General features: G+C 34.1%; 2 protein-coding genes across 3 annotated transcripts; one reads left to right on the top strand and one right to left on the bottom strand.

Moving 5' to 3' along the window:
• Positions 1–973: 973 nt before the first annotated feature.
• Positions 974–5786, bottom strand: LOC125201446 (kinesin-like protein KIN-7G). The gene is made up of 13 exons (XM_048099558.1): positions 5391–5786; positions 4865–4954; positions 4663–4763; positions 4472–4585; positions 4308–4389; positions 4166–4233; positions 3976–4038; positions 3748–3872; positions 3334–3670; positions 3034–3135; positions 2080–2943; positions 1671–1990; positions 974–1442 (listed from the first exon to the last, which is right to left on the bottom strand). Exons 1-13 carry the CDS (start codon positions 5596–5598, stop codon positions 1127–1129), a joined length of 2790 nt encoding a protein of 929 aa, XP_047955515.1. The 5' UTR covers positions 5599–5786; the 3' UTR covers positions 974–1126.
• A 10256-nt stretch (positions 5787–16042) lies between these two features.
• On the top strand, positions 16043–18162 carry LOC125206765 (B-box zinc finger protein 19-like). Of its 2 annotated transcripts, none has more exons than XM_048105997.1 (6): positions 16043–16266; positions 16371–16464; positions 17179–17275; positions 17352–17467; positions 17541–17771; positions 17866–18162. In XM_048105997.1, exons 2-6 carry the CDS (start codon positions 16372–16374, stop codon positions 17869–17871), a joined length of 543 nt encoding a protein of 180 aa, XP_047961954.1. In that variant the 5' UTR covers positions 16043–16266; position 16371; the 3' UTR covers positions 17872–18162. The 2 variants fall into 2 exon arrangements, with proteins under 2 accessions (XP_047961954.1, XP_047961949.1); XM_048105992.1 differs by having other exon boundaries at positions 16363–16464.
• The last annotated feature ends 506 nt before the right edge of the window (positions 18163–18668 follow it).

The raw sequence follows: 18668 nt of genomic DNA, 5'->3' as shown, positions 1-18668 counted from the left end.
TAATAAATAAAAATACGAATGTAATCAAATGTAAACTCTATGTCATGTACAAACTCCAAGTTATAATCTAGACCGTTAGATTTCAAGATTTGATGTCAACAGTTGATATTTTTTGTTGACTATATTTGTCATCTGTTGATATCAAATTTTGAAAAATCAAACGGTCCAGATCATAATTTGAAGTTTGTAGGAAATATGTAGTTTGCATTTTATCAATAACCAATAAAAACAAGTATTTCCTTCGTCCCAGCTCAAGTGATTGATTTCTATTTTTGCCGTTGTTTTGCAAAGATGATAGTTAAAGTGGAGAGAAAATAAAGTAAGAAATAGAATAATATAGAATAGAGTCGTATCTACATTATTCTCTTACTTACTCCATTTTAATTTCTATTCAATTTAACTATTTATTATCATTTTCCTCGACGCGTGCCGAAAAACAGTTAATCACTTAAGATGTGACGGGGGGAGTATAAACTATAATCGAACACAATGAAAACATTTAATCAATAACCAATAAAAATAAGTACTCCTCTATAGCAAGAGCAAGAAATGCAATTTTGGCCACATTTTTAGCGGCGAGGCATTGCCCGGAATAGTATCCCTAATATTCCCGCCTCTGTAGCTTTAAAAGTTTTAAGTAGGAACATATTTTTGGTCCGTGCATGAACTTGTAGCATTAAAATATCTGAGTTCCATCAAAATTCGATGTAATATCATTTGAGTTATTTATTGTTTCAAACTCTTTTTTTATTAAAATACCCTTAATCCCATGAAGGCAGTTCAGTCTATTTACTAGATCAATTCAAAATCGGAATTCACTCCTTCCCTTTATTAATTTTTTTAAATATGTGTAATTTTAAATTGCTAGCGACATTTAATACTGCTATATGCGATGCATTCTTCAATGTGCAGACAATCAGTTATCTTTCGTATGCACATGAATCATGATCCTTATGTATCTTAAAAATACTAATATCACAAAAAAAGTAATTGAGCCCTAAAGAGTATAGTATAGTGTATAAGTACACAATTTACAACATTTATACAAAAATAATAGCTCGACATACATAGTTGGCCTCTTTCTATGAGTGAAAATAGTAAGATGCTAACTTTACACCAATTGTAGTCACAGGAACGATATGAGGCTCCGGCGGAAGCTGTTGTGCGATCGCCGTGGTGTGAAGTTGAGCCCGAACATCTCTTTGTGGTGCGTCTGCCCGTGTTCCGTGGAGCTCACCAGCTTCGCCACCAGGAATGCGCTGTCGCTAACGTGCTCCATGTCATCCGTCTTGGTCCATACTCGGTACGCGAGCTGCAGGCGTCTAAGCTTGGTGTCGAGGCCGATGCCCCACTTGAGAAAGAGGCTCTCCCGTTCTTGCTCCGATAGCTTCTTCGACATCCTCTTGCTCAGCATTCGCCTCTCCTCGCGAATCGCCTTCATACTGTTTGTAACATACATACCATCCGATAGTTATACATTTATACTACTTCTGTCCAAAAAAAATAGAACGACACATATTTAAATGCAAAATGGGACATACTTCATTAGAAAGAAAAAAATAACTTACTATAAATAGATAGAGACTAATTCTGGTGGACGGCCAAAATAAATGTAGCAAAACAAACCATTCCTAGTAGAAAATTGACATAAGTTGGGAAAGGGGAGTCACCTTAGAGCCAAGGTTAGACATTGCCCGTTGACGACGGTGTTCTCGCCTCGAGAGAATTTGTCCCTCAGGAACTTCATCCTCCTCATCTCAACCTCCATGTATATAGCGTCCGAAGCATCGCCCCCTTGGAAGAGCACGAAGAAGTAGCTCCGGTGTATCAACGAGACATTGCAAGCGTGCCAGAGCTCGACTATCTCTCGTTGGAGCCTCCTGAACTCAGCAGCCCAGTTCGAAAGACCTCTGCACTCGTCCACGATCGGATCCAAACCCACATCTTTAACATCCCTCTTTGGAGACTCATCATCAACTTCTTCCACACTCTGCATCATTACACAACATCTTATATATACAAAACAAGAAATCTTATGATTCTTGACAAGTTTAAGAAGAAAAAAAGCATGATATTCACCTGACACTTGGTATGTATATCTTGGGATGGATCCATCTCGATATCGAATGTGTGGTCGGGCGAACACCGAGGATCCTTCCTTGATAGATCTCGAACCAAGGGAGTAAAGCTCAATGGGGACTGTTTCTTGTCAAAATCCACATATCCTCGTTCCGATCCCAAAAAAGACGTGATCTCACTAAAATCGAGCCAAGGTGAATTCAAGTCTGCAATCCTTGCTCTGCAGCTTCTGCTCTTACTCAACTTGAAAAAGGTTGCTAAGGGTGTATCTTGATCCAGTCCTTGTGTCGCACGAGACAGGAAATCAGGTGACTGAATCGGGCTAACTTCCCTCGCTTCCTTAGATGGAGGAGACGACGAGCCTTTCTCTTCATGTTCCTTCGACTGTTCCTCCATTGCACAATCATTCTCCTTGATCCCTTCATTGTTTTCGGATGGTGATAACACGGCTTGTACGTGTTCGTATACATATGGAATCACCTCTTCTTGAGGGAATTCAGAGTCCCCTTCTAAACATATGGAATTGTTGTTTGTAGCATCAAGCTCTTCTGTCTCGATGCAACGCACTTCCTTGCATATATCCTCCTCCGACGTTCCATCACTTTGCTTCTCGATCTCCTCCCAACCTTGGTCCGAGTAACTGTCGCTGGAGTTTGAAGCTAAGATTATCGGGGATGCACTACCAAGCACCATGTTCTCGTCGAAATATGGGACTTTCACTATTTGAGCCTCTGAACTCGTCCTGCTGTGTCCCTGTGAGCATGATCTCGCATCACCATCCGAGGAATGTGGCGTCTCCTCTTCTGACATCGTACTGTCGGGTGATCTTTGTACTCGCAGATGAGGATAGTGTCCTGATCCTTCCTAGAGAACGAAATCGAGAAAGAAGTGAACAAACGACAAGGAAGGAACGAAAAAGGCAACGTTAGCAAAGTTTGGTATGAGAATTGCTACCCGTGTCACGGATGCTTCCTTTCCGATTATTTCCAACAAATCTTTCACTTGTGATTGGGCGACGTCTCTTTGCAGAATAACCTCGTTCAACTTCTCCTCAAGCTAGAAGTGAAATCATAAACACTCAGTATTATTAGTGAAACCATAAGATTCACACTATATCTATTTCAAATTTCAGACTAATATATATCTTGATTGCCTCATATGTTCAGCATGTATGTAGTGATCAACGAGATAATAGGTCACGTTGTAACGGTTAAAGACATCAAAATTGGTTGTCAACGCGAAAATGTTTAGTACCTCAGTGATTTGAAGGTCTTTCTCTCTTAGCATCGCAGAGTAATTTGGCATGGACATAGTGGATTGAGAATTTCTAAGCTCACTCTCGAGTCTTGCTATCTCCCGTTGCAAATACTTGACCAGAGCTTTGTCAGACATGACCACGTTAACTTGCGCGTTGGTGGTCACTTCCTTTGCACAGCTCGCAAACAGAAGGGTGTTTCTTGATTGCTCAACGTGGCTGCGTGCAGGGCTCATTGTGCAAATGATGGCGGTTCTAGCATTCCCCCCTAACGACGTTTGCAAGATTCGCGTCAGCTTAGAATCTCTGTAAGGAATGTGTCCGCCTCGTCCCGTGCTGCATCATAATGACACGAATCAAATGACGATAAATGAAAATTGGAAAGAGAGAAAGAAGTACGAAAGTGTGAATACCTTAGCTTGCGAATGACAGTTCCTAATGTCAGCAAACTGCGATTTATGTGACACCCTTCTTTCAATCTCGTCCCAGCTGAATTAGCTTGCGATGCTCGTTCACTTCCAGCAAGATCGACGAAATTCTATTTCACGATGAACCAAAAAAGTCCGATTTCAATGAGAAAAAAAATGCATAGCATTTGGAAACATCGGTTATTCACAACTAGTTCTCCTTTGTTTACATACCACAGCAGCTGCAAGAGCGGCGCTGTCCCTGCCTATAAACTCACGGGGCGAGCTTTCCACCGTCTGCAATAACGTAATTCGTCTCAACAAAACATCGTCTAAAATAAGAGATTTGACCACACAAGATTCATAATGTTTGTTGACATATAAGTTCAAGAAAACACGAGGAAAGTGAAGAAACGGGCATTACCAGTCGAATAATCTGGTGAGATCTGGAGCTGACTTCATTAAGGGATGTCTCTCCGATTTGTCTTTCAGCTGCAAAAGTAACAGAAGATTACACTCAACTTTGGAGTTCGTTGCAAGATTCCAAAATCGACTAAATTTCTTACCTTCGCATATAGACAGCAGCTGAATCACATGATCCCAGTCCCTTAAGGTCTCCTCTGTGAGCTTCTCGACCACCGTCCCTCTCTAGCAAAAGCAAAAATGTCGTCTGTCAGGAGATATTGAATAGATTATCGAAAAATGCAGACCCGGAAAAGGGAATATTCACCTCTGGATCATCCAAGAGCCTAAGAGGAGTGCTGTCTACACTGAGGAGGTCACGGACGGACTCATTATAGATTTCCAAAGCAGAGAACTTCAACACGAAATCTCTCTCCGGATGCTGAAACAACATAGTTAGTCGAAGAATAACACAATTCTCACCAAGAAATAACACTGCATTTGCCATTTTGGCATTACCTTCTGTATATAATCATAAATGTCAGCTATTGCATACTCGGTCACTCCAGTCATTGTGAATGTCTTCCCACTGCTCGTTTGCCCATACGCAAAAACACTTGCTACACGAAAGTTTTTTATCGTAGTTTGGTTCAGATTTGTTCTGAAAGAGAGTATACATGAAGAGGACAAGGCAGGAAAACAAAATGGGGATAAAACTCACAATTCATTCCACTAACAACTGAAATGGCAACATTCTTGGCTGCTCTTTCGTAGACTTCCCTTGTCGAGCAATCGGGCCTAAACACCCTATCTATAAAGGAAAGGGGCACAAAAACACAGCACTTCACAAAGCTATTCTCAAATAGCCACAATATAACAGTAGCATTTCAATGCAACTATTTTCAGCATAACAATTACCTACTAAAACATCATCACCAAATTTAGAACTGAAATCTATAGAGAAAGCAACTTTCCCATTTGCCATAACATATCATGATCAATATTCTTACACAACCTCACTGAATTTAAAAACATCAAAACTAACAGTACACACACAATTCTTGGAAAGTTACAAGAGGACCATAAAAATTTCATCTTTTTACAAAATGTGAACTCATACACACAAAATTCTTGGAAAATTACTAAAAAAATCATCTTTTCACAAACAAGATCAAACCCAAACACACAAAACTATATGAAATACCAAAAAACCATCTCAGAACTATCAAGAAACAGATAAAACTCACCAAATCTATAAGCAGTTGGATACATGGACCTATCAGAAGCAGATACATTAACATTCTTGTAAACAACAGTGTTATCATTGATGCAATCCCAATCTGCAACATCATGTCTCAAGATCTCCTTCCCATTCAAAGGCCTCAAACGCACCGACACATTAATCCTCTCCTCACTGCCTCTCACCAGCTCCTCTTCACCTTCAACACTCCCCATTTCCCACCCCACAACTTGTGGAAATCACACAATCACCCCCCACAAAATGGGGGGGGCAAGAAATAAGCTTTCACAAGGAAAAGAAAAGGATGGGATTTTGTTTTGGAGCAGGCCAATGATGAACATGAGCTGAAAATTTAGCAAGGAGTCAATGGGAATATACTAATCCTTCTCATCAACCATATATGATGTGGGAAACCCCTTTAGTCTCATGCATTAAATTATGGATTTATGCAATTTTTCTTTGGCAAAGGGGTTGTGTGGTCCATATCTACAGACTGTCAAATGTCTCGATTCTCATGAATGTTTCCTAAGTCATTGCCTTCAAAACTTAAAATAATGTATGGATTAGGTTGAATATATGTCATGCTTAAGGATCAAGGATTTCTTTTACCTGAAAATTCGAGTAAAAAGATTTGATTTTTCCCTTTCTTTTTTATTGGGTCTTTGTCAAGGAATGTGTGTTTTTGCAAGAAAATGTGTCCCTTCTCTCTTTACGCAAAAACCCTTCTCTTCACTATTGAAAGGGGCATTCGAGTGAGAGGCTAAAGATTGGATCTTTGAAATGTAGTTTGGTTCTTTTTCTCTTTCAGATTAGAAGTGGCAAAACCATGAAATAGACTGTTAATTTAATTTTAATTTGTGAACTTTTGTTAACGTAAGCAACGGATTATAATAATCTCATCCAACTAATCCTCAATCGAATGTTTCATACTTTCATTTCATTACGTATGTGGAGTTGACTGAGCCTCGTTTTGCAAGTAATAATACTCCATCACTCCAGTTGAATTTGCTTGGATTTTTAGAAATATACTCCGTTCGGTTTCTATTAAATATTATATATTTTCTTATTTGGGTAGTTCGTAATGAATAAATATCTCATTTCACTTATGCTATTTTTAATAAAATGATTTTATATTTTACTAACTCAATTTATTTATAATTATTACTCCATAAAATTAATGGAGTAATAAAAGTAGAGTTGATATTCCATTAACTTTTTATAGTCACTTTCTTTCATAAAATCAAACAATTTCTTAAGATTGAAACTTTTTCCAACCACTTTCTTTCACAAAATCAAATAATTTCATAAGATCCGCACTAGTAAAATATGGGCATATATTAGGGACAGAAGGATTAATAGTGGATAGAAAAAAGTTAAATGTGAATCTGATTTCTATATACTCCATTGCTATGTTATTTAAAGACATTTTGACTTAATGCAAATTTTAAGAAATTTTGATTTTATAGAAAAAATAGGTAAAAGAAGTAGTACTAATATAAGGAGTTTTAAGAAATTTTGATTTTATAGAAAAAATAGGTAAAAGAAGTAGTACTAATATAAGGAGTGTGAGTCCACTTACTAAAAATGGAAAGAAAAAAGAAATGTGAATTTCACATTCCATTAACTTTTTTCTATTACTTTCTTTCACAAAGTCAAACAATTTCTTAAGATCCGCAAGTAAAAAATGAGACATCTATTAGGTTCCGGAAGGATTAATAGAAAGTGAATAGAAAAAAGTTAAATATGAATCTCAATGTACTCCATTTTTATGATATTTAAAGATATTTTAACTTAATGAGTATTTTAAGAAATTGTTTGACTTTATAGAGAAAAAAATACAAGTAAAAGAATTACTACTAGATGTAGATTATGCTATATACTCCTTCTGTCCGCGAATAGGAATCTCGTTTTTTTATTTTAGTTCGTCCGCAAATAGGAGTCCCAATTGATTTTTATTAATGGTAGGGTTCCACATTCCACTAACTAATTCAACTCACATCTCATTTAAAACTAATACATACAAGTACGACTTATATTCCACTAATTTTTTTCCAACCATTTTTCTTAACATTTCTTAAAATCCGGAAGGAGTATAATTTTATAATTAAAATGTAAGGAGTAAAATGTAGAGGAGTGTGTAGACCACTTACCAAAATGAAAAAAAAAATGCAACTGTATCTTTAAATGGCGACGTTTAAAAATGGCAAAACACGTGAGGTTTTGGCAGACGAATGAAATGAGTTAATCAAATGTGATGTATACTTATCATTTATAATAAAGGTAAATTATGAATCATAAACGTGGACTTACCGAAATGACAAATCGAAAATCCTAATCGAAGATGGAGTGAATATATACTTACATGCAGTTGCAAAATTCATTTAAATGATACTAACTCCGTCCTTCACTATATCTGTATGCGTTTTAAGAAATATAAAGAAAAATAGATTAGAAAGAGTTAGTTGAATATATATCTTACTTTTATATATTAATATTATAATAAAATGAATTAGTAAAGTATATTAATATTATAATAAAATGAATTAATAAAATATGAGATATACTATTAAATATTAATATTATAATAAAATAAGTTAGTAATACTATATAAGATCCACCACCAATAATGTGAGAATCTAATAAAGGATAAATTAAAATGAGAAATTGAGACACGACATGTAATGGAGGCGAACGGGAGTGATAAAACTGATAAAAGAAAAAAGAGATAATGAGTTAGGATCTTGGTGTGTCGTTGGTGTGACAGGGATGTCCAAACATGATTTATGATTCAATAAAGTTTAAATTATTATTTTCTCTTCTGACTTTTTTTCACGTATATTTGCTATATTATTATTTTTTTATAATACTTTTCGAGTCTAATTTTTAATGAGCATGATGGACCATCATACCGACTTTTGGGTAAAATCGCCCTTGGGAGTATATTAGTTTATAGCTATATTTAATATTAATTTTAATCTGTTGGTATAGATCTGCTCGAAATAAATTTCAATTTCAAGAATTAATGCGGTCCTGCTTTACTTTTAAATATAGCATAGATTCAAGTTGCATTTCATGAATAATTAATTGGAATGTACACAGTGGCTATCACAATGGTTTACAAAATACATTTCATATACTATTGATGTTATATTATATAGTAGTCACTAAAAAAAAAAAAAAACTTTTAAGGACACTTTTTAATTTAATTAAAAACATTTTTTTGTTTCTAAATAGCTTATCGACATTTCAAAAAATATTCTTAGTGGGAGTGTGCCAAATATAATCAAGGATGCTTTTAAATAGCGTCGGTGAATTCATTAGAGAAGCTTTTGAAATTGCATTATGTTTAATGCGTCTCTGGATCAAGGACACATTTTTTTGTGTCTTAAATTTTATTTATTTTTCAATTTTTTGCAACGCATGTAATTGCGTCTCTAATTTACTTATTTATTGAATATATATATGTTGTAGTGAGTACTTATATGCAGGGGTGGATCTATATTGAAAGAATAAGGGGCAAATGTCCCTCATCAACATATTTTAGTTATACTATTTTATTTTTCAATTCTTTAAATTTTTCAATTTCCTTCATATATACCCTCCTCAAACTCCAAAAATTTCTTTATAGTATATATGTTTTTGTCCCTTCTGAATTCACCCCTGCTTATATGATCTGTTATAGATATAAATATGCATACTGATAAGAAATATGATTATGAAGTATACTACTATTGTATAATTTTATCAATTGACTTATAACATATCATCTTCTTTTATTATTCAAGAACCAATCCCTCCTAAGAATGACTAAGCATAATATGTTTCATACTTTTCTTAGAGGAGTAGTTTATTTATATTCAGCCAACTTTTAATAGAATAATAGTAGTACCAAATTAAGTCCAAAAAATAAAGCGCGACATTACTCATTAGTGATAATTGTCTTTGACATAAATTCTGTGCATGGTTAATTATAGGCTGCACATGGCTTCCTTATAGTTCTTTCATTATAATAATAAAACCGGCCCATGTACTTCAAATTTAATAACGAGTATCATATAATTTAATAATGATGATAAAAAAATTGGTAAAACGCCGAAAAATTACAAAATTTTATTAAATTCTGGTCAATTCTATGATTTTAAAAAATTAATCAATTCAAATTATAATTTTATATTTTCCTAACTGTCTCATTTATTTATATTTGGAGAATATTGTGTATGATTTGAAGCTGGAATCCATGATTTTGATTTTTTCAAATTTGCATCATTTACAAAAGCCATAAATTTTAGTATGAAAAATTCTAGATATAAGGTTAGGGGTGGGTAGGGACGGTATACCTTACCGAAACCACCATATCGTATACCTTACCGTAAATACGGTATGCGAAAAAGCCATACCTTTACCTTACCAAAGTTTTCGGTATACCTTATTTTCGGTATGACAAATTTCCATACTGATACCGTACCTCATTTTCGGTATACCGTACCGAAATTCGGTATACCTTACTTTTGCGGTATACCTGACTTTCAACATCAATTAAAATAGTAGAAAATTAGAGTTTTTAGAATATTATTTATATTTTATAATTTTAAAAACAAATTAAATATAATTTATTCATAATTATATTTATATTTCACAATAGATTTTATAATTTAAAAATATATAAAATATATTTTATATGTAATTGTGTTTATATTTTTGTGGTTTATACCTTAGTTTACGGTATATACCATAATTTACGGTATATATCGAATTTCGGTATGCAGCGGTATACCTCGGTATTTGAAAATTCATACTGTTACCTTACCGGAATCTTTCGGTAAGGTATCATACCATACCGAAAGTTACGGTATACCAAAAATTCGGCATTTTCGATATTTTTTCGATACGATAAGGCCGGTGTTTCGGTATTTTGGTATTTTTCCTCAGCCCTATATAAGGTTAGGCTAACATGATTTGGCTTCCCTCAAATCTAAACTAATAGAAAAATTGAGAAAAAATGTCAAATTTTACTCATTTTTCTCTTTCTGTCTCGAATACTTCTTCTCTTTCTCTTTTATACTTTACTCGTTTTTCTCTTTGTGCCTCCTACTTTACTTATTTTTTTTCTCATTTCTTCTCTTACTTTACCAATTTCTCGTTAAAATCTGTATTGTACATCCATAAGGCCTTTTTTGGTGGATGAATTATTTAATCTCATCCTGATGGTCTCCTTTGAATTTATATGATTTAATTTGATATAAATTTTTATTTATTTCATTTGTACGTGCCAAGTTTTATGATATAGTGTAAGAATTAATGAACGAATAGATATAATTTATCTCACTCTCCTCTATAATTTTTTTCTCTTTTTCTTATTTGTCATTCCTAAACCCCTCATTTAATTAACCATGTTTATTTAAATTTCTTTAATAGTAGATGTTTTATATATTTTCTATATTGTCAATTGCACACATATTATAGTACTGTAGTTTCTTTTTTCAACAATGAGAACATAGTTAATAATACTCAGAAAATTGATAATCGTTTTATTTTCTTACTACAAATATATGCATATCCTACCATTTTAGTCATAACATAATAGATTCTCATTATCTGTTTCTTTTGGATTGAGCTTGCTCTATAAAGCATAGACATCCATAAGACATTTATATACATTGAATACATCATGAATCTTTTACAATAAACGAACGAGCTTTTTCAATACTATTGCTCAAAACCAATTATTCTTGATTCACAACCAATGAAGACTAGCCATGATGCATGTGCTATGTATAACAATAGCTAACATTGTTATGGAATTAATTATCCATTAATCATATATGAATATAAAAAACAACAAAATATAATAACAATAGCTAACATTGATCATGGACTTGTTATGTTCCAAAGAAAAGCTGCTAAAAGAAAAGAGTTGTGTAGTGTGGGGACATAAATTTCTCTTCTTTGACCAAAAAATGGCTTTACCCCATGTGCATGTGCTATGTATACTCCCCAATCATCATTATATAATTCCTAATGTAATTACATGTGGCATTGATAAAAAATATAAATAATACTCTATAAGAAAATAAAATAAATAAAATAGAGTATTAAGATCATATTCTTACACATTATTTATTTCGAGCATACTTGTGGTTTTTAATACTTAAGTAATATAATGTTTTAAATGAAAATTACCAATGGGAGTACTAAGTAATTAAAATTCAATCCATCAATGATTGTGGCATACTAAAATCCAACTGCCGTGTTTGTCCACATTGTATACTGCATTTTTTTCGTATACAAAATAATTTTGGTGGAATTATTCGATGTTCACATGATTTTAAGTAAAGACAAAATTTTGATATAAGTATTAACTCTTCTGTAGACTACTTAAAATGAAAGTGATTAAATTAAACTTAAGTAAATTGGTATTAATTCGTTTTAGTTGCGTAATTTCTGTCTGTCCATATGTTAACGCAGCTTCACGTACAGGCAAGTGGAATATAATTAAATTTCAATCCCAGAAAGTAAGTACACAAATTATTTCCCGACATATATGAAATCATTGTATATTTCGATGTAATGAATTACAAAATAAGGAAATTATTATTAATAATATTACAAGTACTTTTTTATAGGCAAATAAATAAACTTAGATCACGCCACAGTGGACTATAACTCGAAATTTTTGGTCTCGGATATCAACCACTATACTATTAGCCAACTCACGCACAATTATTACAATTACTCAATCACGTGATTGGTAGTAAAAAAAATTTAACAAGTAATTTTTAAACTTTAAGAAGAAGGAAATAAGAGCAAAAGCTGTATAAAAAAGACCAAAGAAGGAAAGTGAATAATAAAGCACGAGAATTTAAAATTTCAAACTCATAAAGTCTGAAAAAGCTATGATTATAAAGTGGCTAAAATAATAATTTTATCACCGTTATTAAATAATCGTACACAGAGTCATATGTATTTGCATGGTAAAATTGGACTACATTATTAATTAGTAGATCTATAAACAGTGAAAATGGAGCTGTCATTTACTCTTTCTAACTTAATACTGTACTACATAGATAAATAAATAAAGAATGTGAGGTAGAAATTTGTAGTAGTTGATGTGATAATAGTTAATTTAATACACCTATCTAAATAGGCTGATGATTGAATGGTCGAAATTCTGTTGAAATTTATGCAAAATGACAACTATAATTTATTGTGGTCACATGACAATGTGTAAAACACTCATTGGCCCATTCCAGATTTAAATTTCATTATATATATCAGGAGTTTGTATGAATTTCCACCCTCGCCATGGTCTGAATATTAAATAAAATGATAAAATTTAATTTTTTCATCAGAAATTTAAGAAAACATTTGATCAAAGATTTATGCTAATCCACGATTAAATAAACTATGATACTAGTATATTAATAATCTAATAAAAACTCTACTAAACCATTCGGCTGTCCAATTTTTTTTATATAATTCTACACATGATAGAATGCGATGGGTTTTCTACTTGAACGGGCCTTACTCTTGCACAAGCTCAAAATATGGCCCATTGGATCATTTAATAGACTGGCCCAAGCCTTTTCTAGTGCATATTAATATTTCCCCTTCAAAGTGACATCTACATGTATACTTTCTCTGTGAGACAATTCGATAGTAACGTAGATTGTAAATACGCAATTAGTAAAATAGTAAAAAGATAAAAAAAAAAAAGTTTATTTAGATTATTGTTGCTGGAGAATAAGGTTCTTATTAAATACTCCCTTCGTTTTGCGATAGTGGATGCGTTTCTTTTAGACACACAATTTAAAGAAAGAATTGAATTAAGTGAGTTAAGTACATGTAAGAATCGAGTCCACATTCAGTCCAAAATTTAAAGATAGAGTGCAGAAGAGAAGAGATAGAAGCAAAAGGAAACTAGCTATTAGAGTTGGTTAGTTAGTTAGGAAATAGCCGTTGGAGGCTCTTGATTCTTGTTTCTTGTTGTGATTCTGTTAGTGGCAGTTACCACTATTGTATCAGATACAAGTAGCTCGATTACTTGTATTTTGTAGAGTAAGAAATCAGTCAATAAAGAGAATCACTTTCTCCAGAAATCCTCTCTTCTTTTCATCATAATTTTGTGTGTGTTCTCTGTGTGTGTGAGTGTTCATATTGTGAGTGTGTGAGACAATCAAAGAATGTAAATCTTACTTGTGTAACAGTAAATGAAGAATAAAAAGAAGGAAATTAAAAAGATAGAGAAAATAAAGTAAGAGAGAAGAAATGTGTTTACTTTTTACTAAAAATGGGAAATGACTTCACCACTATGCAACGTACCGAAATAACAAAATAACTCCACTAATAGAGGGAGTAGAATCTTTCCATGAATGGATGTTGACAAATACTTCCTTCGTGCACAAAAAATAGTCTCATTTGTGGACGGCACGAATTTATCGATGAATTGGTAAAATAAGAGAGGGAGAGAAAAATTAGATCAAGTAATAGAGAGGAGAAAAAGTGAGTAAAATATGAGAGAAAGTTTAACTCCCTCCGTCCCACTTTAGAAGTCCCGGTTGAGTTCGGCACGGGTTTTAAGAAATATAAAGGAAAGTTGGTGAAAAAAGATAGTGGAATGTGAGTATATTAGTTTTATAATAAAATGTGAGTGGAAAAAGGTGAGTGGAATGTGGAGTCTATTACCAATTATGGAATATTCCAACAGGGACTCCTAAAGTGAGACACCCAAAAGTAGTAAACCGGGACTCCTAAAATGGAATTGAGGGAGTAATTTTTATAATATGATTTTTTTGTAGACACCCACCCCAAAATAGTAAAATATGACTATTTTTCATGGACAAGGAGAGTTCATCTTCTATGAGACTAATGAAAGTGAAGATAATAGTACTATATCTATTTTTATGGAACGTGGGTGGTATTATAAATGGTTAATTGCCAATCACAAAGTTTGAATAAATTTTGATTTATTCCATATCTTTCCATATTTGAATGACAATCATGATAAATGTCCCATTTGATCAAATTTATGCTATCTTCTAGTTTCTTAAAGGTTAAAATTACATCTTTTAGTAGTTTACATCGTCACAATAATACACATTTAAGTCACCGTAACAATGCCAAAATTTTACACGTATAGCATCGAATTTTACTCCAAAAATTTATCATGGAATCACTGAGAAAATTTTGAGACTTCATAATTTATTATATTCAAATTTTAAAATGTGCAAATTCAATTAGAAGTTGATCAAGTGATTTTATAAACAATCAACCGTTTTATAAAAAACATTTATATGCTGGCTATATATTTTATTAGAGTATATGTGCATACTACTATTCTAGATTAGGTTAGACTATTATTATTATTATTATTATTATTATTATTATTATTATTATTATTATTATTATTATTATTATTATATTCATAACTTTAGTGTTTGAAGAAGGCAAAACACATCCTTAAATCCTTGTACTTTGATTGTTTATTTCAATAGATCCTTATACAATTTTTTTGTTTTAATAAGTCCTTGTACTTTTATATTTGATATATTCAAATCCTTATTTAACGAAACCGTTAACTTTTCCGTTATAAAATGACACATCATATATTAATTATTTAAAATATTCCACCTAATATCCAAAAATATAACATAACATAAAGAAAGAGGTAAAACAAGAGGAGTAGCACGCCGGCCTAGTGGTTAGAAGGAGCGGAGTTCACGGCGTCGCGGACTCTCCGAGCTGCTGACGCTAGGTATCCGATTAAACTCGACCGGCGGCGGTGGCGGAGGCATTAATTGACGGATGATTTTCTTGGCGGAGTGAAAGGCGAGGGGTTTTGGGGGTCGAGGCGATGGAGGAGGCACCAGTTGACGATCGTGGATCTGAGGGCGAGATTGGGGATGATGGTGGAGAAATCTGTGGCGGTGCCGGTGAGAGTAGAGTGGAAGGAGAAGGAGACGCAGCTGCGCTCGAATGTGTGGCCGGAGGAGACGATTACAGGATCCGCCATGAGAGCGCCGGAGAGAGGGCAGAGGAACTCGGCCGGAATTTGGACCTGCTTGAGCGCAGCGATGAGGAGGATTTGTGGTAGGAGATTTTCCAGCGCTGCTTGCCGCTCCCCATTGCTACAAAAAAATGGCGCTAACGGAGTGGGAGATTAATGCAGAGAGAGATTGAGGGAGATGGATGAAAAAGTGATCGAATTATTGTTTTACCACTTTTTTTTTTTATATTTTCCAACTAGGATATTAGGTGGAATATTTTAAATAATTATGATATGTCATATTTTTAACGGAAAAGTTAACGGTTCCGTTAAATAAGATTTGAATATATCAAATATAAAAGTACAAGGACTTATTAAAACAGAAAAATTGTATAAGGATCTACTGAAATAAACAATCAAAGTACAAGGACTTAAGGATGTGTTTTGCCTTTGAAGAACTACTATAAGTATATAATGATATGATTATAGTTTGTCTCTGCAATGACACACAACCCACATTAGGCTGAACATTTCGAATTAATTAGAGCAAGATTTTATCGAGGGCCCCCATCTTCCTCCTATGGAAAAGTTGGCAACCAATAAGAGAGAGACAAAAACCTGATCAATCAAAGGGACACAAATAAAAGGTGTGGTGAATTGGTGATCTGAGATATTCAACTAGTGGGCACGAATCAAAGTTTCACCTCCAAATCACCAACCCCACATGCTCAAAATTCCAATTTGTGGCTCAACATCTTCTGTTTCAATACATTTCTTCTTCTCTCTCTCCTCATGTCCCACCAACTTGTTTCTTAGTAGTCAATCACTGTTTGTTCCAATTGCTAGCAACTCTCCTACCAAACAATTAAACAAATTTGTCCGGCAATTCATCTGTTTTTGTGTTAGTGGGATACTATTTATCTTCATTCTTGATTTTTTTTTTTTTTTTTTTGTGTGTGTGTGTTGAGAAATTTTAATGGTTGTTGTTTGGTGGGAGTAATGAAGTATGAGGACGCTTTGTGACGTTTGTGAGGGCGCTGCTGCTGTGCTTTTCTGTGCTGCTGATGAGGCTGCTCTTTGTCGTGCCTGCGATGATAAGGCATGCTTGAATCATTTGTGTGTGTGTGTGTTTTGGACGTTTAATGTTGTAAAGGTTGAATCTTTTTTAGGTAGGGTTGCTGAATTTTGAATAATTTGTGCCTCTTTGGTGTTTTCTTGATTTTAATTTGTTGTAAAGATTGAATCTTTTTTAGTTGGGCTTGCTCAAATTTGGATGCAAAGTGCTGTTTTTGTGCTAGCTTTGGATGATTTATGTGTAATTAATGTTTTCTTGACCTAATTTAGACATGAATTTCCCAATTTGATGATGATGATATGTTAGGCCAGGAGAAATTGTTGGTTCATTTCAGATGTTGTGACTATCTGGCTCGATTTTAAAGATTCACACAAGATCCTAGATTTTAAATCGTTTTCCACATGTTAACTTATCCCTATGTTAACAATGTTATTGGATAAGGAGCTGTTTAGTTTCATTGTGTGTCTCTCTATAAATTTAGCAAATTCTTCATTGTGTGTTTGATGTCTTTTTTATTTGGCTGCTCTAATGTAGACATGAATAACCTAGGTTTTACACTCAATTAGGCCAGGAGAAGATTGTTGGTTTATTTTAGTTGTTACTATTTTCCCAGTTAATCAGCTAGCTCGATTTAATGATCTTCAACGAGATCCTCAATTACGTTGTCATATACTAGTATATATTTCTTATACATACATACATATATATGATATAGGAGATTCTTGAAAATTTATGTAGGTTCACATGTGCAACAAGCTTGCTAGTAGGCATGCAAGAGTTGGTCTAGCTAGCCCCAGCGACGTTCCACGCTGTGATATATGTGAAAATGCTCCTGGTATGCATGTGTTCCCCCTTGTACTACGCGTGATGTTTCTTGAAATTCATGCTGAGAGTCTAGCATGTTTTTTCAGCCTTCTTTTACTGTGAAGTGGATGGCAGCTCCCTCTGTTTGCAGTGTGACATGATCGTGCACGTTGGTGGTAAACGAACACATAGGAGATTCCTCTTGCTCAGACAGAGAGTTGAGGTTTGTTTGATCATACTAAAATCTATCTGTGTCGAACGAGTTGCTCTAATTAAATCTTCGTGTTGATGCATAGTTTCCGGGAGATAAGCCTGGTCTGACTGGCGAGCCCGTTGTACAAGGCGTGGACAAGAGAGATAACAACCACAACCACTCGCGGAGATTGATGGATGAAGATGATCAGCAAATTTCTCCTTCTGCAGACTTGGATGCCGGTGCTGCTGATAGAGAAGCTAAGAACGGTGCAGGAATGATTGATTTGAATATGCAGCCTCATCGTCTCCACGGCCACGCTGAAAACAATCAGGCAACCTAACCTAAACCCAAACAAAGAATGGGATTTGACTTGTATTTCAAGAATTGACAGTGAGGATTGATTTCTAAATATGGTTGCTTTGTAGGGGTGATGCTTTGAGAAGGGACTTGCATCGCTTGAGATGGGTTTGCTTTTGGATCACAGGGAAGATGAAGATGCAGCATTGTTTCTCTGAATAGGTTTGTGGAGAATGATATTCTTTGAGCAGTGAGGGTAGTTGTATAGCTAGAAGAATGTGGTCGAGCAACGAGCAACAGCAACGGTTGCTTTTGTTGCTAACTGTGTAGAACTAGCTAGCTAGCTAGCTTTGTTGGGAGCAACTTGCTCTTTGGAAACATGTCAAGTTTGAAAATTGAAACCATGGAGTATGTGTTTTTTGGCATGAGATTTGTGTTTATTGATTGCTGCAACTGTTAAGTTTCTTGCTTTGAGATTTACTAGTTTGTTTCTCTCAAAAATAGCAGAATATAGCCATATATGGGGTGTGGTTGCTAAGGTCTGATGTAGCCTCTTGCCCTGGAATAGGAGGACTTGTTCTGATCGAGGACCCCGTGCTTGACTCGAGGCCTCATCTTTAAGAGTAAAGTTGTATGAAGTCTTTGGCATTTCAAATCGGGCTAATGGCCAAAAGAATAGCAAAGTTTGGTCAAATTCTGATCAATCACACAACTTTAAAAAATGGCTAAGTAAAATATACCATAACTTTGATATTTTCTTAATTGTCCCATAGTCTATATGATTTTGGGGGGAAATTATGTATGTTTTTTGCAAAGGAAAAATATCATGCGAGTGAAACATTTGAAAAAATTAAACAACGTCACTTGATGAATTGTGTCAATTATGTCTTTAATTTTTACATATGTATGCATTATGTTGATAAATTCAGAA

The sequence above is a fragment of the Salvia hispanica genome, chromosome 1 (genome assembly GCF_023119035.1).
Source record: "Salvia hispanica cultivar TCC Black 2014 chromosome 1, UniMelb_Shisp_WGS_1.0, whole genome shotgun sequence".
Classification (NCBI taxonomy): Eukaryota; Viridiplantae; Streptophyta; class Magnoliopsida; order Lamiales; family Lamiaceae; genus Salvia; species Salvia hispanica.
Note: the sequence above shows the minus strand (reverse complement) of the source record. Positions and strands in the feature narration are given on the sequence as shown.

Coding starts and splice junctions, on each gene's coding strand:
- LOC125201446 (XM_048099558.1), bottom strand. CDS start 5,598: ATGGGGAGTGTTGAAGGTGAAGAGGAGCTGGTGAGAGGCAGTGAGGAG. Junction 4,586..4,662: donor TTTATGATTATATACAGAAG/GTAATGCCAAAA, acceptor ATGTTGTTTCAG/CATCCGGAGAGAGATTTCGT. Junction 1,443..1,670: donor TGTCTAACCTTGGCTCTAAG/GTGACTCCCCTT, acceptor TGTTACAAACAG/TATGAAGGCGATTCGCGAGG.
- LOC125206765 (XM_048105997.1), top strand. CDS start 16,372: ATGAGGACGCTTTGTGACGTTTGTGAGGGCGCTGCTGCTGTGCTTTTC. Junction 17,276..17,351: donor TATATGTGAAAATGCTCCTG/GTATGCATGTGT, acceptor ATGTTTTTTCAG/CCTTCTTTTACTGTGAAGTG. Junction 17,468..17,540: donor TGCTCAGACAGAGAGTTGAG/GTTTGTTTGATC, acceptor GTTGATGCATAG/TTTCCGGGAGATAAGCCTGG.